This window comes from Melitaea cinxia, chromosome 1 (assembly GCF_905220565.1).
Source record: "Melitaea cinxia chromosome 1, ilMelCinx1.1, whole genome shotgun sequence".
NCBI classification, from domain to species: Eukaryota; Metazoa; Arthropoda; class Insecta; order Lepidoptera; family Nymphalidae; genus Melitaea; species Melitaea cinxia.
Window position 1 is genome coordinate 11,899,715 of NC_059394.1, and position 25,990 is coordinate 11,925,704.

A 25,990-nucleotide genomic window follows, 5' to 3' on the forward strand; every position below is an offset into this window, starting at 1 on the left:
GCATTGGAGCAGCGTGGTAAATTAAGCACTGATCCTTCTTCTATATGGGGAAAGAGGCCTATGCCCAGTAGTGGGATATTACAGGCTTAAGCGTATAATAAAAGCTACAGTTCACCAAGAGCCTAGAAAGTTATGCACCGTTGTATAAAATAGAGAATTAAAAACTTAAAGAATTTACACAATTTTTTATTTTAAAATTCTGTAAAAGTAAAGTGTACTTTACGCTTTAGATCTTGCTATTATGTAATGGAGCGTGAAATAGATATTTAACTAGCCGTGCCCCGCGATTTCGTCTGCGTTATTCATTCGAACCAGTATTTACTGAGATTATGAATCGCGTTCTTACAAATTTTTTATCTTTATGATTAGTATAGATAATTCACAATCACTTTTTTCAATTATCGACATATCCTTCCAAAGCGAATGAGTACATAATTATGATTTTCAGTATTCTCGCTAAAACTACACAATCATCACGTTGAATTCACAAAAAAAAAACGAATTAAAAAAGTATGAAATACTATTATATATAAACAATTTAAATCCGATTTAAAATGTTTTATTTTAACTTCTGTTTGTGTATTCGAAGCTTAACGTAGTGTTCCCATTTGAACGTAAATGCAGTTCCAATGATATAATATTTACTATTATTTTGAGATATGCCTGAAAGCAATTTGATGAAATATTCATCTACGCTTTTTTATTTATATTGTTTATTTAACCCTAAAAGTATTTCAATTTGTTATTCTAATTATTCATTTCTGATATCTAAAATGTAAGCAAGATAATTCGTGTTTTTCTAATTACACTAACACGTGATATATGTTTATTCTGTGTAAGATTCCAGTTAAGTTAATGCAAACGTGCTTCGTAAACGCCTAATGGCCGTTTAAACACCCGAGCAACTACGAATAAATGTCTGAAAAACATACTGTTAATGTTATGTCTGCGAGACTAATTGAGTTAATTTTTTCCTTTAACAGATAGCGTTAAATTAAGATTCAATGTAATAGTGGTAATTTATAAAAGATTTTATTTAATTAACACTCTAAAACATTCATTTTAATTTGATTAGTCGCGTCGTTCCATAATTATTTATTTTATTAACACTTAAAGTTTTATTTCTGTTTACAACCGATTTGAGTCTGCAATAAAAAAATTGATATCTTGGAAATTAATTGGATAACGTTATCCTGTGTTTCGAAGTGTAAGGCTTGTTTCTAATAAATAAAATCAATAAAGGATTAACCGTTAAGTACCGAGTGCGACCCAAAACTGTTCAATTAAGGTTGTTGTTTTTACGACGAGCGAGTTTTAATCCCTTTGTTATCATTTATTAAATACAGGCCGAAAATTAATCAGATTTTTTTATAAGTAGTTAATTATTTCATGTTTTTTATTTTATTTTTCAAAGTTAATTCCTTGATTTCCACTGTGTGCGTAAAGGTAATAAGCATTTAATTTATAAATTTACGAAAAAATAAATAAAAATAAACACAAATTTGTATACAATGCTCAAAACAATGTTTGAAGTAAAACTTCTTTATGCACGCGTGATTTAGGTAGAAAGCTGGTAAATGCGTGATGAGAGCGTTACAAAAAGTGTGATCGGACGAGGTGGACGGAAGTTGAGAGGGAGATATAAGTTAATGAAGATAGAAATAGAGAGAGTTACGTTTAGTTATTTTTACTTCAGTAGTGTGGTCTGAAGCACACTCGTTTTTTCTTTTGTTAGTTACAGAAGAAAACAAAAAAAAAATGTTATAGTAGAGCGAGTAAAAAGGTATATTTTTCCAACCGACATACACTTTCCTAAACTTATCTTTATATTTTCTTCGAAGGCATGGTATTGAAAGGGTTACTTCATTCGTTCTTTTACTTTTTTAATAAATTAGATAATTTCTGGATATGTATTATCGATCAAGAATTAACCATAGTATTCTCTTTAAAGAATTTTTGTTACTTATGGATTTAACTATTTATAAGAGTTGTGTCATAACTACATACATTTTTTGTCACCTTTGTTAAACTCTTAAGAGACGAAAAATGGAATATTTGTTAAACAGTTACAAGAATTCTAATCAGTTAGTGCAGTTGTTTTCAAACTTTCTAATTAGCTACCGTACCTATTTTATGTTCCTTTTGTCTTGCCCACAGGCAGATATATTTTTAATTCTAGCAACCTATTTCTCTTTTTTCAGTTGCTAGTAATCGACCGCTCTCACAAGGCTTTCATTTTGTGCAGAAGTGGTAAACAATCGTTATTAAATTTTCACGGATGTCTTCTCTCATCCCTCATTTTCAGTAAATGGAAACCAGAACATGCCTCGTACAGTAATGGCGTCGTATGCGGGAAATTTATCGTTTTTTGGATCATCTTAAAACAGTTGGATTTCTGTGGCTGGGAGAAAATGTCTTTTTTCTTTTTTTTTGTGTACTCGTCATCTATGTTGTGCTTACAGTGGGTTGCTATTTTTATATTACTATCTAGAGTTACTTCTGTATTATTTTATATAAATAATGAATATATTTATGAAAAATTTATTTTAAAATACCTCTAAAATGTGTGGCATTTGGCGGATTTTTTTTTAACTAAGTAATCAAATCTGTTGCAAAAAAATTTCGTATTATTTATTAAAGTATTTGTTACAGCTCTTTGCGATAACGTACAATGTTCATTTGGAGCCCACTGCGTGGCCGGTGAATGTGTGTGTCCAACTGATTGTTCGAGTGCACCGCGAGAACCCGTTTGCGGCAGTACCATGCAAACCTACCCCAACGAATGTGAACTACAAAAAGCAGCGTGTAACCTATCACCGCCCGCCAAACTACACGTTATCTTCTACGGCGACTGCAAAGATAGACTGGCCGTCGTTCCACCGATAGCTATGAGTACGTATAACGAACCTCGATATTATTGTCAAACTTTCTAACAATTCACTAACCCTATTTTAATCACTTCTCCGAAAACTATCGTTTTATAGCTAATACCGACCTATCTGTAAAACGTCGAAAGCGTTTGCCTACCGTCATCCCCTTAGTAATTCCAATAAAGCGACCCGATCAATTAACTATTCGCTTGCCGCTTGACTAACACGGGAACATTTGGCTCGGGGCGGGTAGCGACGACCGCGATGACCACGACCGAGGAGGGCTCGACGCTCGGCTCGGGTTCGGGAGACTTCGGAAGCACGAGCGCATCGGCGTGCCGCGATATCCGCTGCGACTTCGACGCCAGCTGCGAGGTCGGCTTCGACGGCTACCCGCGTTGCTCTTGCCTTTTCGAATGTCCGCCCGACGACGAGTACTTTCCCGTCTGCGCGTCGGATTTCCGACTCTACCCGAGTCTGTGCGCCATGCGGAAGGAGGGCTGCCAGAAACAGTTGGAACTTAGGTTGAGACCTCTGGATTTATGCAAAGGTTGGTCTTTTTATTTGCATGATTTTATCAAATATGCCTCACGATTTTACTAACAAACTATAGCAATCAATCCATTCGAATATTTAATTCGGGTGTATTCAGTATACTGAATAATTCACATAATAAATGTACAGGTATGGAAGTCCGGCCTTGCGGTAACAGTAAGGCAATGATAGATATGTCAACCGGACTGGAAATCGACTGCGGTAATGGACCTCACCGACAGGACTGCCCACCGGGGAGTTACTGCCACATCACGTTGACTGCCGCTAGATGTTGTCCGAAAAGTAAGTTCTCCAAACGCATATAAACTTTCATATTACAGTAATAGAATACCAAAAATAGCATGTATGGTAATGAAATTTTTATTTATTCCTAAAAATATGTTTATTTGTATATTTTTCGAAGATTAATAAAAGCGTTGTCGAAGTTATGGCAATTATTGTTTTATAATTATTTACGTAATAATTGTTACAAAAAATAATAGTTTAGTCTTTTAACGTTCGTTTTGTTTAAATGTAGCGTGTTATATAAATTTACAATAAAGCCTTTTCATTATGTAGAGTAAAATACAACTACTTATTTATGAAATGTCGTAGCAAGGATTGTGAAGGTACAAGACGCTACGAGTAAATTGGATACAATCACGCTAGCTGTTGCCGCTTCGAGTCCTTTGTTACCATCTTATAAAATGCAACGTGAATAATTTATACGTTTTATGTGAGAAGTACGGCGTTTTTTTTAATTTTTATTATTAATTTCGGCTCCGTGGCTCGTGAATATTCCCAATCTATTTATATATGTATTATTTATATACATTTATTGCCAAAAATGCATATATCTATATCAGCCGACTGCTAACTGTAATATAGGCATTAAATTCCCTAATTTAGAAACAGACGACCCTGTTTGTGTGACAACATGTATTTACACTTTTACTTATACTGCGATTGTCATTTTGAAACTCAACTGAGTCGCCCGTAAACACGACGTCTGCAACTTCACTGAAATATCGGAAGTTTCGAAATGAAAATTGCGGTAAGTGTGAAAGTGTAGATAGTAACTGTGAACGGTTAAAAACGTATCACTTCAGCCTATCACAGTCCACCGCTAGACATAGGCCTCCCCAAGTTCACGCCAAAAACGGCGAGAACTCGTGTGTTTTGCTCATAGTCACCACGCTAGGCAAGCGGGTTGGTGACCGCAGGCCTGGCTTTGTCGCACCGAAGACGCTGCCGTCTTCAGCAATCAGCAGTTGGATATACCATCCCGCCATTGGTTGGCTTTTTAAGTTCCAAGGTGTTAGTGGAACTGTGTGATCCCTTAGTCGCCTCTTATGACACCCACAAGAAGAGAGGTTAAAAACGTATGACATATATTTATTTAAATTTCACCTAGATGAGACGAAACAGACAGACGATAAGAAGGTGACACATTGTTCGGAAAGTCAGTACGGGTGCTGTTCGGACGGTTCCACGACTGCGACCGGTCCGGGCGAGGAGGGCTGTCCGGTGACTACGTCTACTTGTGGTTGCAATCGTCTCGGATCCATGTCTGACCGGTGCGGTGATGACGGCCAGTGTGTGTGCCGGCCCGGAGTGGGCGGCCTCAAGTGTGACCGCTGCGAGCCCGGATACTGGGGACTGCCCAGAATAGGATCCGGACACACTGGCTGTATTCGTAAGTGTTACTTACTTATGTTCTATTTGTTATATTATGTGTCTAGTTTTATCTGCTTATTAATACTGTAAGCGATATATACTAGAAATGATAAAATGTATCAAAAAGATTAATTTTATAAAACGTTATATTTAAATCTTACTCGATTCTTTTTTAAATGTTTTTATTTCAAAGACTATTTTCGGTTATAATATTAATATTCCCTTTCATGTACGATGCTAATAATCTATTAAGATGAGTTAGTGCTCAAAAGTGCTAGTCTTACAAAATATTGATTGTGCCTTATAATACATACAAAATATATAACGCCTAACACTCAACGGCCCCCACTGAGATATAATACTCCAGTGTTCGAAAATACACAGGCCACGCTCTGATGTAGTGGTGCGAGTAGTCGCCTAAAACACTGACGGTTTGCGGATTCGAATCTCGCTCGGGATGAATAATTGTATTTAGATGTCTGTTCTAGTGGGTTGCCCCACCGTGCCTCGGAGAGTACGTTAAGTCGTCGGTCCAATTGTTATCATAAATACCTAATAGCGATCGTTACTCATAGTAAGGAATATACCCGCCAAGCAGTGGAGCAGCAAAGTTGATTAAGTTCCGATCCTTCTCCTACATGGAAAGAGGACTTTGTCCAGTAGTGGGATGATACAGGCTGAATTAAAAAAATGAATCCGTATAGCGTGCGGCTGCTCGGCGTTCGGCTCGGTGCGCGAGGACTGCGAGCAGATGACGGGGCGCTGCGTGTGCCGCGCCGGCGTGCGCGGGCAGAAGTGCACCGTGTGCGCCGACCACCGCCGCCGCCTCGGGCCCAGCGGCTGCTCCGACCGTGAGTACTGACACTACTACTGTGCGTGTGCCGCGCCGGCGTGCGCGGGCAGAAGTGCACCGTGTGCGCCGACCACCGCCGCCGCCTCGGGCCCAGCGGCTGCTCCGACCGTGAGTACTGACACTACTACTGTGCGTGTGCCGCGCCGGCGTGCGCGGGCAGAAGTGCACCGTGTGCGCCGACCACCGCCGCCGCCTCGGGCCCAGCGGCTGCTCCGACCGTGAGTACTGACACTACTACTGTGCGTGTGCCGCGCCGGCGTGCGCGGGCAGAAGTGCACCGTGTGCGCCGACCACCGCCGCCGCCTCGGGCCCAGCGGCTGCTCCGACCGTGAGTACTGACACTACTACTGTGCGTGTGCCGCGCCGGCGTGCGCGGGCAGAAGTGCACCGTGTGCGCCGACCACCGCCGCCGCCTCGGGCCCAGCGGCTGCTCCGACCGTGAGTACTGACACTACTACTGTGCGTGTGCCGCGCCGGCGTGCGCGGGCAGAAGTGCACCGTGTGCGCCGACCACCGCCGCCGCCTCGGGCCCAGCGGCTGCTCCGACCGTGAGTACTGACACTACTACTGTGCGTGTGCCGCGCCGGCGTGCGCGGGCAGAAGTGCACCGTGTGCGCCGACCACCGCCGCCGCCTCGGGCCCAGCGGCTGCTCCGACCGTGAGTACTGACACTACTACTGTGCGTGTGCCGCGCCGGCGTGCGCGGGCAGAAGTGCACCGTGTGCGCCGACCACCGCCGCCGCCTCGGGCCCAGCGGCTGCTCCGACCGTGAGTACTGACACTACTACTGTGCGTGTGCCGCGCCGGCGTGCGCGGGCAGAAGTGCACCGTGTGCGCCGACCACCGCCGCCGCCTCGGGCCCAGCGGCTGCTCCGACCGTGAGTACTGACACTACTACTGTGCGTGTGCCGCGCCGGCGTGCGCGGGCAGAAGTGCACCGTGTGCGCCGACCACCGCCGCCGCCTCGGGCCCAGCGGCTGCTCCGACCGTGAGTACTGACACTACTACTGTGCGTGTGCCGCGCCGGCGTGCGCGGGCAGAAGTGCACCGTGTGCGCCGACCACCGCCGCCGCCTCGGGCCCAGCGGCTGCTCCGACCGTGAGTACTGACACTACTACTGTGCGTGTGCCGCGCCGGCGTGCGCGGGCAGAAGTGCACCGTGTGCGCCGACCACCGCCGCCGCCTCGGGCCCAGCGGCTGCTCCGACCGTGAGTACTGACACTACTACTGTGCGTGTGCCGCGCCGGCGTGCGCGGGCAGAAGTGCACCGTGTGCGCCGACCACCGCCGCCGCCTCGGGCCCAGCGGCTGCTCCGACCGTGAGTACTGACACTACTACTGTGCGTGTGCCGCGCCGGCGTGCGCGGGCAGAAGTGCACCGTGTGCGCCGACCACCGCCGCCGCCTCGGGCCCAGCGGCTGCTCCGACCGTGAGTACTGACACTACTACTGTGCGTGTGCCGCGCCGGCGTGCGCGGGCAGAAGTGCACCGTGTGCGCCGACCACCGCCGCCGCCTCGGGCCCAGCGGCTGCTCCGACCGTGAGTACTGACGCCGCTGCTTGCACGCTAGGTCGGCCTGGCGCACGGCTCATCTGGAGTGTCGCCCCCTGCAGGAGCTCCAGGAGTTTGATAATACCTTCTTTATTACTTAATTTGAACTAAGTCGACAAACAAGCGTACGACTCACCTGCTGGTAAGCGATTATCGTAGCCTATACACATTTTTGAATATCATATCAAAAATTGACCGCTCCAGCGGGGATCGAACCCGCGTCTCCGACTGACCGTGTCGGCGCTCTAGCCAATTAAGCTATGGAACGATGTACCTAGATCGAAATTTTTGATATGATGATTTTTATTTTCGGTTTAAGCGAAAGCGGTAGCCTATTATTATATAATAGCGGTCCAAAAGCATTGCAAGCTCGTTGCCGACCCTATCCCTAACTCCCCCCGGAGCTCTGGTCCCCTTACCCACCAACAGGAACACAACACTGCTGGAAAGCAGTATTATTTATTGTCGAAGTGCTCTATTTTTTGAGCAGGAAATTTCCTGCTTTGATCTATCTACCTCAGCTAACCTCAGTTACCTGAAGTGTAGAGGTTTTTTAAACTAAATTGCAAGTGTTTGTGACAGAGTTAAAATGTACGAAAATGTTAAAGTACAGGTACCGTCTAAAACGTTAAAGTTAAGCTATTATCGTACATTGTAGCTCTTGGAAGTTAAAGACAGCTACTAAGAAATCGATATTATTGTATCAACAACTCAGAATATGAAGAAATATCTAAACATTTTGTATCAGAATACTAATAAATTCTCTTTGATTTGATATCGACAGTAACAAGCTAAAAGCGCGTGACATCTTAACAAGATATGAACGACAAGTTTTTATATTACAGAGCCATAAAAATGTCGTGCTATTATATGATAACACAGAGAATTTAACAAGTTCGTCTGTGTTTTGTTATAGTATCTTCACAGTCTGTTGGAATGCCTTAATGTATTCTTATTACTATAAAAAAAATATATAATTATTATTGATTTTTTCCTTTGTATCTGAAATTGCCTTTTGAAATGAAGCTGTAACGTTTATTATAATTTATTTTGTTATATAAAGTAAAAATCACTAATGGGAATATACAAGAGAGTAATGGCTTTCTTAAGGATTTTAATCGTCGATGAAGACATCGAAATATTATAGACTACAGTTGTAAAGGGAAAATAATGATAAAATGCTTACAGTCGTTTAACGCTTTATTGGAAATTGGTTTTTAAAGAATATTTGCGTTTAGTGAATATTTTTATTGATAAAAAATACACATTCGTGCAAAATTTGAAATGACAAAAAAGGTAGGTTCTGTGTGACGTTATAACATAATAACTGTTGTTGTAACGTATTTAAATTAATTAAAATATATTATTATGAAGGGACATTTATCTAAAACTCCTTATTACCCAACTGCTTTGACATGATCAAAATTTGAATAAAATTGGATAACCAGGAATTATATTTGATACGGTACATATCTAAAAAAAAAAGAAAAGGTTAATAAAATTCATTAAATTTGAGGGGTCTAGTCTTTTATCGTTTTATTAAGAAGACTATTTAACTAAAGGCCACTTTTAATATTCAACCTGTGCGTTATTTTGTATCAATTATGTGTATTGTCATTCTCGTTAGTATTCTGCTGTGTAGTACTAGATTAGGAATATTCATCTACTGGTTCGCTGTCACACAAAACTTGGACTTGCAATGTTCACAAAGTTACTGTTACGACTGATTCCCGCAATAAAGTGGAGAACTTATTTATAGTCTTTAAGTCTAATCTAGATTAACATTAGAGAAGCTTTATATATTAAGTTGACATGGAAATTATAGACAGAACTAGATACAGGGAAACAAAAACAAAAACTAGGAACGGGGCCTTAGTTTATTAAATATAACAATTACAATACAAATAAAAAAAACCCTATGCAATAAATTCATTTTATGCCGAAAATGAGAAGAGTTAATACTCTTCAAACAGTTGTATAAATTTTTCCAAACACGGCCAAGAAGGACAGCAAGGAAACTTGCCTTTATGATAAAAACACATAACTGAGGTAGGGCAGAGCAGGAATTTCCTGCTCAAAATATGGAGCAGCCCGACTGGGGTAGTACGACCTTACAGAAGATCACAGTAAAATAATACTGTTTTCAAGCAGTATTGTGTTCCCGTTGGTGAGTAAGGTGACCAGAGCTCCTGGGGGGATTGGGGATAGGGTCGGCAACGCGCTTGCGATGCTTCTGGTGTTGCAGGTGTCTATAAGCTACGGTAATTGCTTACCATCAGGTGAGCCGTACCCTTGTTTGTCGACATAGTGACATAAAAAAATGTATTGAAATTGGACCATCCGTTCGAGGGCTACGATGTCACATATAGACACAAACAGACTTACGAATGTGTATAACGGTGATCGTGTATATGACTAGCTGAGGTCGGATCGGCGGTGCAGTCTTGCGCGGAGCTGTCGTGCTACTTCGGCGCCGTGTGCACGGAGCGCACGGGCGGCGCGCTGTGCGAGTGCGCGGCCGCGCCCTGCCCCGACAGCGACCTCAACATGCTGGTAAGCATTCCGCTCTATTAGCCTATTTTATTTAACAAGTGCTCACCCAGTGCTGGAAATTAGACTGTTTCGACCATAGTTAATTTAAGTTCTAACTTTGAAAATTATTAAGGTTCTGTTGTCAACGACTACTTCTATAATAATAAACGAAAGAGTATGTCGGCGCCTGCACTGCCGTAGGCAATTAGCAAAGAATTTAGAAACAACAGATGCACCGATCACGCCACCTAGCACATCGTTCGATAGTCACCTACCCTCACTCATTATATTACTCGCGTGCAATCGAGGCTACGAGAGTCCTGGCTCTGGCTAGACACGGTACACTTGTTGGATCCTGCTAGTAGCTTAACCTAGACTCTTTCAATAATTAATTTGTGCAAACGAATTAATTGTTACATATTATATTAAGATCTATAATTTAGCTAAGCATAGCGGGTAACTCGATCAGTGAAGGTGAGCGTTGATGCGCCTGAAAGGGGACCTCCTTAAAACTACACCTAGGATACAAGCCCTAGGAACTGCTCTGAGTTTCTCCCTCTGCTATAAGATGGACCCGGTGCCGGGTGAATCCATCGAATGCTAAGAAGTTCGGCTCCCCTCCCTCTTAACTATCTTGCATTACCTTACATTGTAATTAATCAGTCTGACATCCAATTCCTACAAGTATATATGCGTGTTTGTGTCAAACACATGAAGTGTGTGTAATATTTTTTTTATTAATGTAATGCATTTTTTTTAAATATTAGCATTTTACACTCCTCTTTATAAACTATAAGTGTGCGAAATGTCATACTCCTCCGTCTACGCAATTTCCGTAAAACTGGGGTGCAAATTTTCTGCTTTACGTATTAATATATAAAGGAATATATTCCTTTATATCTCCCCCCCTAGGTTCCAATTTTAAGTAATTAACTTATGTCTTATAAAACGACATTTAAAGCTATTTACCAATTCCTATACATAAAATTAAAATTAAATATTTCTTTTATATGTGACTTTAATGAAGTGTCAAAATCTCTTTATAAAAAACAATACATATTACTACTGCTATAAAAAAGGTACTATACAAATATACAAACTCAAAGGAATATATTCCTTTATAAATATATAGTAGACTAGCTGTGCCCGCGGCTTCGCCCGCGTTGAAATTAGTGTATCACAAAGTTTTCCCGGCAAATTTCCAGTGAAACTCTCATCAAAATCGGCTTAGCCGTTCCGTAAACCTTCCTCTTGCCAATGGTGGAGCCCTTTCTTGAATGGTGAAACCGCGTGATAATCCGTTAGTAGATTTTGAGCGAATTGATCACATACACTTTTGGGGACTTTGTTTTATAATACACTAACTTTTGCCCGCGACTGTTATAAAGATATGCATTACTATCAAAATGTTTAACGCAAATTATTTTTTTATTTCAGTCACTTGAAACGCTTATCACTCTGAGTAACTTTTTAAAAGGCACAATTTAGTATAATTTAATGGTTATTTTTATAAAAACTCTATACACCACATTTTTAGTTTTATTTTCAGGCTGTTTAAGTTTCATACAAACTATCAACCCCAATTAAACCTCCTTAGCGGTGGAATATCGTAAATTCCGTTCTTAGCGGACGTCTGCTGACTATACCTCCCTGCCAAATTTTATCTTTGTCCAACCTGGATGGACAGACCATCCAGCGGTTTTTCAGTTCTCGTGATGAGTGAGTTAGTGACCTTTCTCTTTTATATATATATAGATTACGATGCATTTTTTGGACACCTCCTCACCATCTATAGAGCATATATTGTACATTTCAAGTCTCTTACTTCAAAAACATAAGACTTTCATACAAACTTTCGACCCCCGTTTTTTGGATCGATCACCCCTTAGGGGTCAATTTTCGTAAAATTAGTTCGTAGCTGTTTACATCCTATAAGAAACCTACCTGCCAAATTTCAAGTTTGTAGGTGTTATAGTTCCCGAGATTTCGTGATGAGTGAGTCAATCTACCATCCCCCGTTTTAACCCCACAAGGGAGTTGCTTTCTAAAGATACATTATTTGGTCACCTTTTTACCATCTATAGAGCATAAATTTTAAATTTCAAGTCTCTTACTTCAAAAACATAGGACTTTCATACAAACTTCCAACCCCCGTTTTACCCCCTTAAGGGTCGAGTTTCGTAAAATCCGTTCTTAACAGATGTCTACACTCTATAAGGAAATTATCTATCAAATTTCAAGTTTGTAGCTGTTATAGTTCCGGAGATTTCGTGATGAGCGAGTCAACCTATCATCCCCCGTTTTAGCCCCATAAGGGAGTTGATTTCTAAAGATACATTATTTAGACTCCTTCTCATCATCTATAGAGCACACGTTTTAAATTTCAAGTCTCTTACTTCAAAAACATGGGACTTTCATACAAACTTCCAACCCCCGTTTTATCCCCTTAGGGGTCGAATTTCATAAAATCCGTTCTTAGCAGATGTCTACGATCTATAATGAGCCTATTTGCTAAATTTCAAGTTTTTAGGTGTCATAGTTTCGGAGGTTTCGCGATGAGTGAGTCAACTTACTATCCCCCGTTTTAGCCCCAAAAAGGAGTTGATTTCTAAAGATACATTATTTGGACACCTTTTCATCATCTATAGAGCATACATTTTAAATTTCAAGTCTCTTACTTCAAAAACATAGGACTTTCATACAAACTTGCAACCCCCGTTTTACCCCCTTAGAGGTTGAGTTTCGTAAAATCCGTTCTTAGCGGATGCCTACGTCTTATAAGGAGCCTACCTGCCAAATTTCAAGTTTGTAGGTGTTATAGTTTCGGAGATTTCGTGATGAGTGAGTGACCTTTCGCTTTTATATATATTATAGATTATTGTTAAAAGTACTTAGTAATTAATTAGATCAACATGCTGGTCAGGACTTCCCTTTATTATTATTTACTAAGATACATTTTTGTAACTGAATTCTTTCTCCATATCGGGTACTTAGTAAGACTTTATTAGGCTATTTTATTAAATTCTTGTGTTCTTTGTAGTTAAAAGAACCTCGTATTTAGTGAGATCATTATGAAATTCTTCGGATTTATTACTTTTATTCAAAATCACTAGCTATCAGTCATGAAACTGAAATGCTGTTTTGAAACGCGATCGACATTTGTTATTCGTATGTAAAGATCACATTCCGGTCTCGTGAGTCGTCAAAAAGTGCTACTGTAGTCATTATACATATATGTATGTAAGAGGAATAAAATATAATAACGTTTTATTATTAGGGGTTTACTCGTTTTTATCGTTTTTATCTAAGCAGTTAGGAATATTTTTACTTCAATTTACATTTATAATTTCTGACACTAGTTTGACGAAAAGCATCTTTTTTGAAGCCATAAATACTTTTTAATACATATCACATAAAACATAAAATAAAAACATCTCAACCTTTTTTTGAAGATTTTAAAAAATATTTTTTGTCGCTTTATATTTAATCTTTTCTTTACGCTTCAGTAAATATTTATTTTATTTGCGTTCGTTGTAATATAAATTGCTGAATTGAGTTTCCTTTCAAATGTTCTTTTAATTTAGTAGAATCTTGCGACCCTTTTAAGGCTTTCTTTATTTATTCCGATTTACAATACAATATTGAATAGTAGTATTAGTTTTTTGTTTTCGATGTACTATTGAACTTTTGTTTTATACTTATTTGCGTTGTGTTTCTTACTTTTGAATAGAGTTTTTCTTGTTCTAATCTCTTTTCAAAGATCATTCTTTTGTTATTTGTATTGTAAATGTGTTCTTCCGACACTTGTTGAAGTGACTCAAATGAATAATAAATGTAATATCGCTAGTGTGAAAGTTATAGAACATCAAAAACTTTCTGTTCAGAATAAACTTATCATTATTGATCACAAGTACAGGTTAAATATTTGTTCTTAAAACTTTGTTTGCTCTCAAATGTAAAAGCGACTTTTATAACTGTAATATTTTGAAACATGTTCCAAAAAAAACCCTTAACTCATTTGAACTGGATATTATTGGCTTAGCTTTTAACTTTTACAAAGATATTTCTAATAGTAAAGGTACTCCAAGTAAGAGAGATATGTCATTATTTTATAGTAAAACGTTAATAATTAAGTTTTTTTTTTTTTAAATAAAGCTATAGAAAGTTTTTTAAAATATTAAGAATTACATGGACTATTTATAATTTAACGCACATTACTATAGTGTACCGTCACATGATATGAAATGATTATTTATGTATGTTCTAAAACCGTAGCACCGTAATAAGTTGCGTTAGAACATGTCACGACCGTATTCTTAGTATGTAATAAAAACTTATTCATTCTTCAGTCTTTGATTCATCATCATCATCATCATCACTTCAGCCTATCGCAGTCCACTGCTGGACATAGGCCTCCCCAAGTTCGCGCCAGACATCTTCCATCATCTTTCGGTCTCCCGCAATCCTCATCCAGCCTACACCGGCAATCTTACGTAGATCGTCGGTCCAACGGGCCGAGGACGTCCCACACTGCGTTTGCCAAGACGCGCTCTCCACTCTAGGACTCTCTCAGTCTTTGATTAAAACGAATAAATTAAAATTAAGATTTACACGTCAACAATTATTTTTTTCGGTGTTTAAATGTATGGCTTGGCTCGTTGGAACGATCTTTGTGATGCTGTAGAGAGTAATTGGGAGAAAAACCACAGTCGCACTAAATTAGACTTAATTTCGTACTCACCGTTATTAAGGCTTAACTTAATATATTTTAGATTTTTTTCCATAGCGACGCTAAAAAAAGATTATTATCTAAATAGAAATTATCTAGGTTGACATAATATTTACATTGAAACGTCCACAGCTGTAAAAAGTTTATTTAGATAGCTTGCTACGAGCATTGCAGGCAGTTTATAAGTCTCTTAGCGTTTAAAACTTGAGTTCATTTACAAATTAAATGCCTTTGAAAGTTACATTTCAATAAAATTCAACAGGTGTGCGGAAGCGACGGTAAAACTTACGAATCTGAGTGCCATCTTAAGTTGCAAGCTTGTCGCACGCAAGAGGATATCGTGGTACAGGCATTCGGGCCTTGTAAATTGTCAGAATTGGCGGGCACGGCTGGTCCACCACGCCCTTCTTCCCCCATACAATTCACACAACAGGACGACGGAGCCGCTTCTAAGTCGACAAGACATTTACTCAACCCCGACAAGTACTATAACAAGTACGATTGGACGAGAAAAGAGACACCTAGTGATTTTGACAGCATCCTATCGGGACAAAAGCTAAAGGGTAAGTGAATGACAGACAATTCGTCTGTCTTTCCAGAAAATTATAACCTGGGGATCTTTAAGTCGCGAGTGAATAGGTTACTTCTAGGTAAGCGTGCTCCATCTTAGACCGCATTTTCACTTATCATCAGGTGAAATAGTGGTCAAACGCAAGCCTATCATTGTATAAAAAAAAAAAAAAAAAAAAATTGAATGCTATTGTTTATCTTTATTTAAAGCAATTTGGTGCTTACAAAATAGTTCATTATTTTCTGAATTTATATCATGACTAACTGGCAATTTTTTTTTCAATAAAATATTTGACTTCAAGCTATTTCTTACATACTATTTACTATCGAAGTTCCAATTCTATTTTTGATTTTAATTTAAGAATAATAATCGTTCTCTTTCGCTTCGAAGTTAAAGAGGTGAAAGGGATAAAATTCGTTAATATGCATTTTTATTTTAAACAGCTTTTAATTGTATAAATGCAATTTAAAATGTATGAATTTGTTGTATTATAGATTTTGTGTACAGTAAATAATTATAATATTTATTGTGTTATAATGAATACTAAGTAACTATGGTCTTTATGTTTAATTATCTGTTTTAATTGTTATTATAAAATCAGTTACAACCGTAAACATAAATTATTTCATTCATCAGAATTTTGTTTGGTAGTATACAACGTTTAGGACTTGTTGTTTTTATACTTTATTACTTAGCTGGTAATTAAAAAAGTTCTTTGAACTAGTTGATTTTAACCACGGCAATTTCGTACTGTATATAAAGCCCTAAGTGTTTTTTTACGTGTGTTTTGTGATAAGGCGTTATAATTAAAACCTTACATTTACAAAAACATGAATATTTTTTTTTAAATCATAATTGAACTAAAGCTACAAATTTGAATCTCACTCTGAAAGAGTAAAAGACTAGTTAGAAAAAATAAAACTACTCTTGTATTCGGCCACTGTCACTACAACGTAGAAAGCAATAATAATTATGTATTTTTTTATGGAGTCTCAAAGCAAACCCAGTGACTTGGCACACTTCTATTTAAAATTTTAGAAAAAGTCCGAACATTCGGCTCTAATGCCGTATAAATATTTAACATTTTCTTTGAAAACTTATTGATTAGATACGTAGTAGTAGTACAATAAAATACGCGGGTATGTCCTTAATTAATAATGCAGTTACTATTCACGACCTATTTGAAACGGAAAATGACAGAGTAAGAATTTAATTAGCAGTAACAGGCTTCAATAGTACTTAGTCACAACTCACCAGTAACGCGATAGTCGACTCGAGTTTCGAAATTTGTAGTTTGAAAATTACTTAATTAAGTGTAGACTATCATCCGGCTCTCGTATTTAAGTAACAGCTCAATTCATCTTAATCACGTTAATTTTGTAGAGAGATTACAGTTCGTCTCGTTGTGAACAGTTTCCCTTGTCACTTCTTGACACTGCTCCTCGTATCCCTAACTTAGTTACCGATTTATCTTACTTATTTGTTGGACCGATGTAATGATGAAGGATTCGTTGTTGTTTCGTTAATTCTTAGATAACTCCATTTGTATGTTGCCGAAAAGTTTGCAAGTTCTTAATAACGTATTATTTGCTATTTTATGAGGAAACGAGATATATGATAGCATAAAAGTTTTTATTATTAATTCGGAAAAACAGGAAAATATTCTGTGATAAATCTATTACAATCATGTACGCAAGCTATATAACATCGGGCATATGATTGGAACGATAACGGTTCAACTATAAAATTTAATATCAAATAGAGATTCAGTTGGACTTATATCGCCGTGACTATGCACTGTAGGTATAGTAACCGTTTTTCACTGCTTTTATAAAATTTTGTCAATCGTAAACTATATCATTAAGTCTTCTTCATTATAGTATATTTCATTACAAGTGTGAAAAGGCTGTCATTGCAAAGAGTTCCGACAAATTTCTACTTGAGCCGAGGCGCAGCCGAAGGCGAGGGTTGACAGTCGGAACAAGTTGCAATGACGGTTCCGCACGTGTACTGAACGACTATTTTTAAAAGACAGAAAGCAGAGTTTTTTTCTTCTTCACCCATTCTGTTAGGCAAAGGGAACTATGCCCATACAGCCAATTCTTCAGCAGAAGTTTTTTATTGATATGAAATGAAATGAAACCTAACCAAACTAATTCAATCAAATCATTAAATCTGATATTGAAACAAATTAGTAGCTTCTTTTTAGAAATATGCGTATTTGCATGAATAATAAAAACTCCTATGATTTTTTTTAGTAAAAACTTTATGGTTGGTTTTTCTTTTTAATAGACATTATTTTGACAGTTGGGAAAGAGAACGCACGAGTTCGGGAAAGGTAAAAAAAAAGCACCAGTATGTAATAGCCCACATTCCGAATGCTATGCGTCCCTGCAATACGCCACTTTTTGAGCAACTGTATTAAAAAAATTAATTTAGTACAATAATAACATAATTATATTTAATTGAAAAAAAAATCGAAATATTTAAGTAAATTTTCTTAGATTTCGATATACCTAAATACGTCATTTGACTAAGCACGGCAGCGTGTTCCGTAGGCTCGCAAACGGCGACGACGGCGACGGTGGGCGCGGCGGGTGCGGTGGGAACAGTGGGCGCGCTGCTCGGCGACCTGTGCGCGGCCGACGACGACTGCGCCGCGCTGCCGGGCGCGCGCTGCGCGGGCGGCGGCTGCCAGTGCCGCGCCGGACACGCGCCCGCCGCGCACCGGCGCGCCTGCGTCCGTGAGTCACAGCCTAATACTGCCTTTTGAACCCGACCCATGATCCACCATTCTAGCGAGAATCCTTGAGACATTAGTCGAAATTCTTCGTTTAAAACAATTGACGGACACTGGGATGGGCTCTGTTGTTGACTCTACATTCCGCGTGCTGGTGATAAATAAACTCGGACAATTTCGAGAGTTTTGATAACATGTCATTTCTTATTTTTTAACAAGTTGGTGTAAATATCACAATGTTAATTAATAAATGACGGACAATATTGGTATACTATATATAACTTATAAAACTTATGGATACTACACTGCATAAATATAAAGAATCTTCTGCATTAGCAAAACAGTTACCAGAAAATATTATTAAACACGGATAAGAATAAAATTAATCTGTTATGAAAGATATTTTTAAAGAAAAGTTATGTTCGTAAACATTTTAACGGCGCGTAAAAATTTTAAAAGCGAATCACTGACCTTTAAATGAACAATCCTCTTTACGATTGACCTACATTACCATAATCATTGTGAAAAAAGTCTACCTTCTTTATAGAAAAAAATTCTGTATGTAAGCGTTAATTTGAAAATGGTTTAAGGTTTTTCCCTAATGTGGGTATTTTTTTGTTGTTGTTACAGAACAAATAACGCAAGAAACCACAGAGGAATATAGTGCATGCTTATCGGAACCGTGTTACAACCTCGGAACTTGCATAGACTTGCCCGCGTCTACATACACATGCCTATGTACCGACTCATTCACAGGAGTGAACTGTGAATCTCACATCAAAGACGCGCTGCCAACAACTTACATCGAAACTCCATCGTTCGACGGCTCGTCCTATATACGCCTAAAACCGTTAAAGGCTTACCATAAGTTGAACATCGATATTGAATTTAAGGCATTCTCCGAGAATGGGGTCATATTGTACAATCAGCAGAAACCCGACGGAACGGGCGATTTTGTTTCGCTCGCTTTGGTTAACGGATATTTGGAGTTTCGGTGAGTCAGTATTCTTTTTAATACCTCAATTCACGCATGATACAGTTTCGTTCACGATATTGTATGAATCTAATGTTTCATATTCTATTTCGTATTCAAATGTTTCCCAAATATTTCTTTTTTGACTTTATGTTAAAATAAAACGAGAACCGTAAAAAAAGTGTTGTAACATTTATATTTTTATATCAAAGGTCGTAATTCTCTTGTTAGGTATAATCTTGGAAATGGTGTAATAATTCTAACGTCCCTCGAAAAAATAACACTAAACGAATATCATAAAGTATCCGCGAAACGATATCACCGGGACGGAATTCTGTCGGTGGACGATATGGAGGACGTGGCCGGACAGTCCAGCGGCAGTTTGAAGGCTTTAGACCTCGCCGAAGATGCCTACATCGGTAGCATTCCCACTAATTATACCAGGTATTGTGAAATTTCTTTTATTTCTACTATGTTTTAAGTGCTAACTCAAAAAAAGAGGTTTACTGACGCACGAATATTCAATCTTCATTTTTCAATTTCATAAAAATCTTTTCCTTGAAAAATATATTTTATTTGAAATAATTGGTTTAAAACTGCTGTGAATTATTATGATTGGTCTCATTGGATTTATTTATAGATTAAAGTACTTAATGATTATATTTTCACATTGTAGAATATATAATAACAACAATATACTTTATTGTACACTAAAAACAGTGATGATACATAGCAAGAAAGAAATATTTTAACAATATGTCATTAGGTACAAAGGGAGGTCTTATCGCTAAAAAGCGATCTCTTATGCGGACAGAGGAAATGGTCTAGTATAAGTGTACAAGTTACGATAAATTTATAATAAATATTCAAATAACTAAACACACACACATATATATATACTTCTAAATTACTTGTTTATTGTTGAGTTTCAAGAAAATGCTATGTAAATTTGGTACTATTATTATATTATCATATTTGTAATAATATTAAATTTTGTGCCGCTATACGTAGGAAGATACCGCTCGCGGATTATCCGCTTAATTAATCCGAATACACGTTATTACGTTTCGATTATAACTTTAAATTCAACATATTCGAATATTCGAGAACGTCTGTAATGGTGATTTGTTTGCATTCAGGGTATACGATAATATCGGGACTCGGAACGGGTTCGTCGGTTGCGTGAAGTATTTGAGGATCATACGTCACCAGGTGACGAAGAAATTGGGTCGGCCGGACTCATTAGTGGTGTCGATGGAGAGCGTGCGCGAGTGCGAGTCGAGCCCGTGCCTGAGCGCGCCGTGCAGGAACGGCGCCACGTGCCGCCCGGCCGCCGCGCCCGCCGCCTACGCCTGCAGCTGCGCCGCCGGCTTCCGCGGAGCCAATTGCGACGAGCGGTTAGATCCGTGCGAGTCGAACCCGTGCGGGTACGACGAGGGGCTATTGTGCGACGTCGGCCCCGACGGCGGCCACGTGTGCCGATGTTTGTTCGGCGGCGACCCCGACTCGAACGGAAACACGTGCAACAACGGTAAATTTGGCATTTAATGTTTTTTTTTTTTTTTTTTTTATATCACTAGGTCGACAAACAAGGGTACGGCTCACCTGATGGTAAGCGATTACCGTAGCTTATAGACACCTGCAACACCAGAAGCATCGCAAGCGCGTTGCCGACCCTATCCCCAATCCCCCCAGGAGCTCTGGTCACCTTACTCACCAACAGGAACACAATACTGCTTGAAAACAGTATTATTTAGCTGTGGTCTTCTGTAAGGTCGAGGTACTACCCCAGTCGGGCTGCTCCATATTTTGAGCAGGAAATTCCTGCTGTGCCCTACCTCAGTTAAGTTATGTTAATAGTAATGTAAATAGTGTGTAAAGTAATGTTTTGTTAATTTTCCAGTTATTGAATTTTTGATGCGAGAACTCTTTTTTTAGATGTGAACGTCGTCCAGGAGACCTGGTCCCCGCAGTTCAATGGCACGAGTTACGTCGAGCTGCCGCCCCTCGAAGGGTTGGGGAAGGCGTTCCGAATCGAAATTTGGTTTTTAACGAACCGATTCTCTGGAATGCTCCTCTACACCGGCCAGTCCAATAAAGCGAGGGGCGACTTTATAGCGATTAACTTAGTTAATGGATACCTCCAGTTTAGGTACAATTTGGGAAGCGGAATCGCCAATATAACGTAAGTGAGGCTTACGGGCCGAAGAATTAATTTAACGAGTTAAGCGAACTCGGTCTCGTTTCGTGAGCAATTATTTATTGTTAGTGGATGCAAACAGAATCTCTGCCAAGTTCAGTGTTTTGGGGTAGTTGCGATGAAAATTAATAGTTTAATAGCGTGATGAGTAACGGGCGAATAATAATTACACCGAGGGAGCTATTGGAGTGCCTTTGCTCGCTAGAGTGAGATACTCGACACGTGCTGGATATAAGCAAGTAATATTAAGATACAAAGACGTATTCCCTTTATGTTAGTCAAGTTGTTAATAGTGTTTGATGTTTAATATGTTACGTGATATAATAGCGTACGAGATACGAGAGGATAATGCTTTAATCTCGCCGTAGTCTGTATGTTATTACAATTAAAATTTTCCATTGAATAAGCTACTTATAGTTGTCTATTCACAAACACACGTTTTACCATTTTTGTGTTTTGATATCTATTAAGATTATATAAATTTTATAAAAAAGTCATATAAGTCAATTAAAAGGAATCGATTGAATAATTTTGAGAAAGCGATGCGGTCACCAAAACGCCTGCCCAGCGTGGTGACTGGACAAAACACTTGAGTTCACGTCATTTTCGGCGCGAACTTGTGGAGGCCTATGTCCAGCGGTGGACTGCAACAGGCTGAAGTGAGAAAGCGATTGTCTGTCTAGTTGTAAAAGTTTATAAAGTCAATAAAAGGACAATCCGCCTTAAGTAGGAATAAATCTGAATTCCACCTTTTAACTAAACTTTGTGGGTTTATCCACGAACTTGGAACTTTAGTTAAAAGGTTAGAAGCTAATGTGTTGCTCGTTACATTAAACTACTGCGAAGGCAGAATAAATGCTTGAATATTATTTTTGGTTCATTATTACAATAAGAAAACATTTTACTATAACACTAAACTGTATTTAAATATATTGGACTAGCCCGTTGGCGCAGTTTGTAGTGACCCTGCTTTCTGCTCCGCGGGTTGTGGGTTCGATTCCCACCCCGAGTCTGGGTGTAATATAAATATTTATTTATATATTTATATATGTATTATTTATAAGTATGTTTATCGAAAAAAAAATATGTAGCTATATACCAGTCGGCTGTTACCTATGACACAAGCATTAAGTTGCTTACTTTAGGAACAAACGACCGTGTGTGTATTGTGTAAATATTTATTTATTTATTTATTTATTATATTTCTTATAAACAACTAACTGACTCATCTTTTACAAATAAGATTTTTTTTTTAATTTTTTGTTTTAATCCTGTGTATTTATTAAAATAACACTAGCAATAATTAAATTGCTTTAAGCATTCGAGTCATATAACGTTGCCTCCATAAGATTTTACGTGTCATTTTATTTAGCCCTCTTTGAACTCGGTTGAACCTGGAATGACTCACGTATTGCAGACTCGCATCTAGCAGCTTAAAGTAATTTTCGTGCTGTAAGATCATAGTTTTGCTAATTAGATGTAGACAAAAATGTATTGATACAAAGAACAGTAAAAAGTTGTTTAAAAATACTGAACTGTGTGTGTATTAGTTAGTTAGTTTTTATATGTTTGTTTACACAATATTATCACAAACATTTTCGTAAAAAAACATTACAGAAAAGTGAACGGAAGATAAATGTACGTAAATAATACATCGCGTAAATATTATAACTTTGCCTAAAAATAATGCGTAAGTGATTATACTGTGTCATAAAAAAGCCTTATCGCTACTGTATCCCAAATTAAATAAATATAGTCAAGATTAGACAAGCTCTTCATAGTTTTCTACAAAAACATAGAATTGCAGAAATTTGCCTCTATCGCAATAAAATCTTTCGCTATCTAAATTGTCAAATAATTTCGGGCGCGGCATAACCGACGCATTCAGTATTTTTTAGAATAATTTTGAAACTTATTTTTATTATGATAATCAAAAAAAGCTACACTAGATCGTAAACAACTTGCGATGTCGGTAGAATTTTTAACAGTACGTGTAGAGATGATATAGGCTCATATTGAAAGATTAGCTTTAGTGCCAGAAAATGCCATGTTTTCTTATAACGTGTTTAAAATCTAGTGTTTCTATTGTATTCGTTTTTCGCCTGATTCAGGTCAAATGCAATCAATCGGGTGTATTTTAATTATTAACTTACTCAAAAATAGATTAAAACGTGTAATTTGAGCGCATCAATTCTAGGATCCTATGTTCAAAAAATGATTAAATTTAACCAGGGAATCGTGCGTGTATCTATATTCACATAACATGACGCCGCGTTGGCGCAACGGTCACAGCACTGGTTCAATCCCCACACATGGCGAACGTTTGTATCGGCCATACAGATGTTCGCTGTGATCTGGGCGTTAGTGCTCGCGTAATAATAATAATAAATACTCTTTATTGTACACTACAAAGAAATGTTACAAAAAGGGATACATACGAAGAAAAATGTACAAAGGCGGTCTTATCGCTAAGAGCGATTTCTTCCAGATAACCTTAGGGTATAGGACAGGGCATATAAAATGAGAAGCGGTAGGGAAGTGTACAAATAGTTGATAAAGAATTGGCATGGAGTTTACAAGCTATATGATATAAAAATAGGTAAATATATACACATATAATACATACATATATACACATAATTATACACTGTGTGTATGTACTGTGTGCGTTTCCGGACCCCCGTCAGGAGCTAATCCTAGTGGGTCCGTTGGGTGTGAGCGTGACAGCGAGGCGGTTGCAGGGCGCCGGCGCCGGTGACGAAGGGGCGCTGGCACCGCGTGCGGGCGACGCGCGCGGGCCGGCGCGGCGGCCTGCAGCTGGACGCGCTGCCGCCCGCGCGCGGCGCCTCCGCCGCGCCGCTCGCGCACCTCGACCTCGCGCTGCCGCTCTTCATTGGATCCCTACCGTGAGTACACGTCTCGCATAGGTTCTACTGTGCTGTGTGGCTACGGCACTAAAGAATTTAGCCACCCCCTCTCTTCCCGTGGGTGTCGTGAGAGGCGACTGAGGGATAACAAGGTTCCACAACCATCTTGGAACTTAAGAAGCCGACCGATGGCGGGATAACCATCCAACTGCTGGCTTTGAAATACACAGGCCGAAGACGGGCAGCAGCGTCTACGGTGCGACAAAGCCAGTACTGCGGTCACCGACCCGCCTGCCCAGCGTGGTGACTATGAACGAAACACATGAGTTCACGTTATTTTTGGCGTAAACTTGTGGAGGCCTATGTCCAGCAGTGGACTGTATAGGCTGTAATGATGATGATGATAGGTTCTACTGACGTAGAGCACTGACGAAATTTCTCGCTCAACATATGAAACACTCCGACTGGGGTAGTACCTCGAGCTTACAGAAGATCACAGCTAAATAATACAGTTTTAAAGCAGTGTTGTGTTGCTTTTTAAAGTGATCAGAGCTCCTGGGGGAAATTAGGGATAGGGTGTAGCAGACGTCTATAAGCTACGGTAATCGCTTCATGAAAAACGATATAAAAGTAAAACACTTAAATCTTCCGTTACAAGATGTGATCAACCCACGATGACACGACGGGAAAAATCTATTGTTTAGCTGTACCTAAACGACTGCCAAATTATCATTAAAAATAGACGTAAACAAAAAAATAAGTTGAAAATTACATTCCTTTTATAAAAAACTTACGAATGAGCTGAAAATTTTATTGAAAAACTTACTTTTTGATTATTCTTGCTTCGCAACACGGCCGGCCGTCCGATTGTTTTCACGTGCTTGCTTGACTATTTAGTTCAGATCTACCTCATCACATGACAATTTTTATACGCGACAGCTGGGATATCACCGAGGTACGACTTAGGCGGTAGTACGACTTGAGCAACCTTACCCTATATAGTCTTCGAAAACTCATCGATGCTATTGCGGATTTGAATCGCAATCGCAATTCGCTATAGACTATTATCATCTTCTATATACCGTAAATTAATTATTCCTATCGTAAATTAATAATTCTTAGCAATAACCTTGAAGATTTCGAAACTTGAGTTTGTCTGCATACATACATAAGCTGAGGAGTTTCTTTCCCCTAAGGCAATATAAGTCGACATATCGCTTTCACCGCTTTGAACAAGATGTACTGCCGAAGCTCTACGATTCTATTAAAACCTTTTTATTCAAGTAATATAGCTCGTTTTTATGTCAGATATTTAAAATCAGCAATATAAAATCAGAAAATGTCGCCTAAAATTTACTTCTTTATATAGAATACTATCGTATTTACTACTTATAAAGGTAAATCGGAATATAATATGTAGTTGTATTATAAGGACCTTATCATTATCTATTTATTTAACTAAAGTGACGTCTCTTCTATGACGTCATAGAAATTAATTGACAGGTGTAGCTTATTTTTCTACACATTGGTTATAAAATAAAAACGGATACAAAAGGGATTTATTCGATGTAACGTTCTAGTCTAAAGTTATACAATCAATTTTAACAATTTATTGGATTTATTACTGACTTGCAGCGTTCATTAAATTCAAGTGTCTTGAATTCGCTTTTATATTTTTATCAAATGTATTTCACCGTGCAGAAAATAAGTGTAATAAGAATGAATAGAAATATTTTCTCTTTTAAAATGGAATACCCGTACATTTCGTTTTTATTATTGCTCATTTATTTTATTCACTTACATCCAACTAATAGATAGTCAACATAAAAAATATATTTCCATTCAACAACAGTCCTCATAATAGGAGCAGGAATTTCTTAATTTTGGTTTATGC

At 38.8% G+C, this 25,990-nt stretch overlaps 1 protein-coding gene across 1 annotated transcript in view; it reads left to right on the forward strand.

The window, feature by feature from the left end:
- Positions 1 to 25,990, forward strand: part of LOC123656953 (agrin-like) — a 65,252-nt gene that overhangs the window by 33,357 nt on the left and 5,905 nt on the right. Inside the window, exons 10-22 of the mRNA XM_045592564.1 lie at positions 2,653 to 2,892; positions 3,124 to 3,420; positions 3,555 to 3,707; positions 4,819 to 5,100; positions 5,786 to 5,932; positions 9,904 to 10,037; positions 15,008 to 15,308; positions 17,875 to 18,060; positions 18,687 to 19,050; positions 19,261 to 19,473; positions 20,169 to 20,560; positions 20,968 to 21,214; positions 23,971 to 24,135. Of these exons, the coding sequence (XP_045448520.1) occupies positions 2,653 to 2,892; positions 3,124 to 3,420; positions 3,555 to 3,707; positions 4,819 to 5,100; positions 5,786 to 5,932; positions 9,904 to 10,037; positions 15,008 to 15,308; positions 17,875 to 18,060; positions 18,687 to 19,050; positions 19,261 to 19,473; positions 20,169 to 20,560; positions 20,968 to 21,214; positions 23,971 to 24,135 (3,121 nt within the window). The remainder of the gene's footprint in view (positions 1 to 2,652; positions 2,893 to 3,123; positions 3,421 to 3,554; positions 3,708 to 4,818; positions 5,101 to 5,785; positions 5,933 to 9,903; positions 10,038 to 15,007; positions 15,309 to 17,874; positions 18,061 to 18,686; positions 19,051 to 19,260; positions 19,474 to 20,168; positions 20,561 to 20,967; positions 21,215 to 23,970; positions 24,136 to 25,990) is intronic.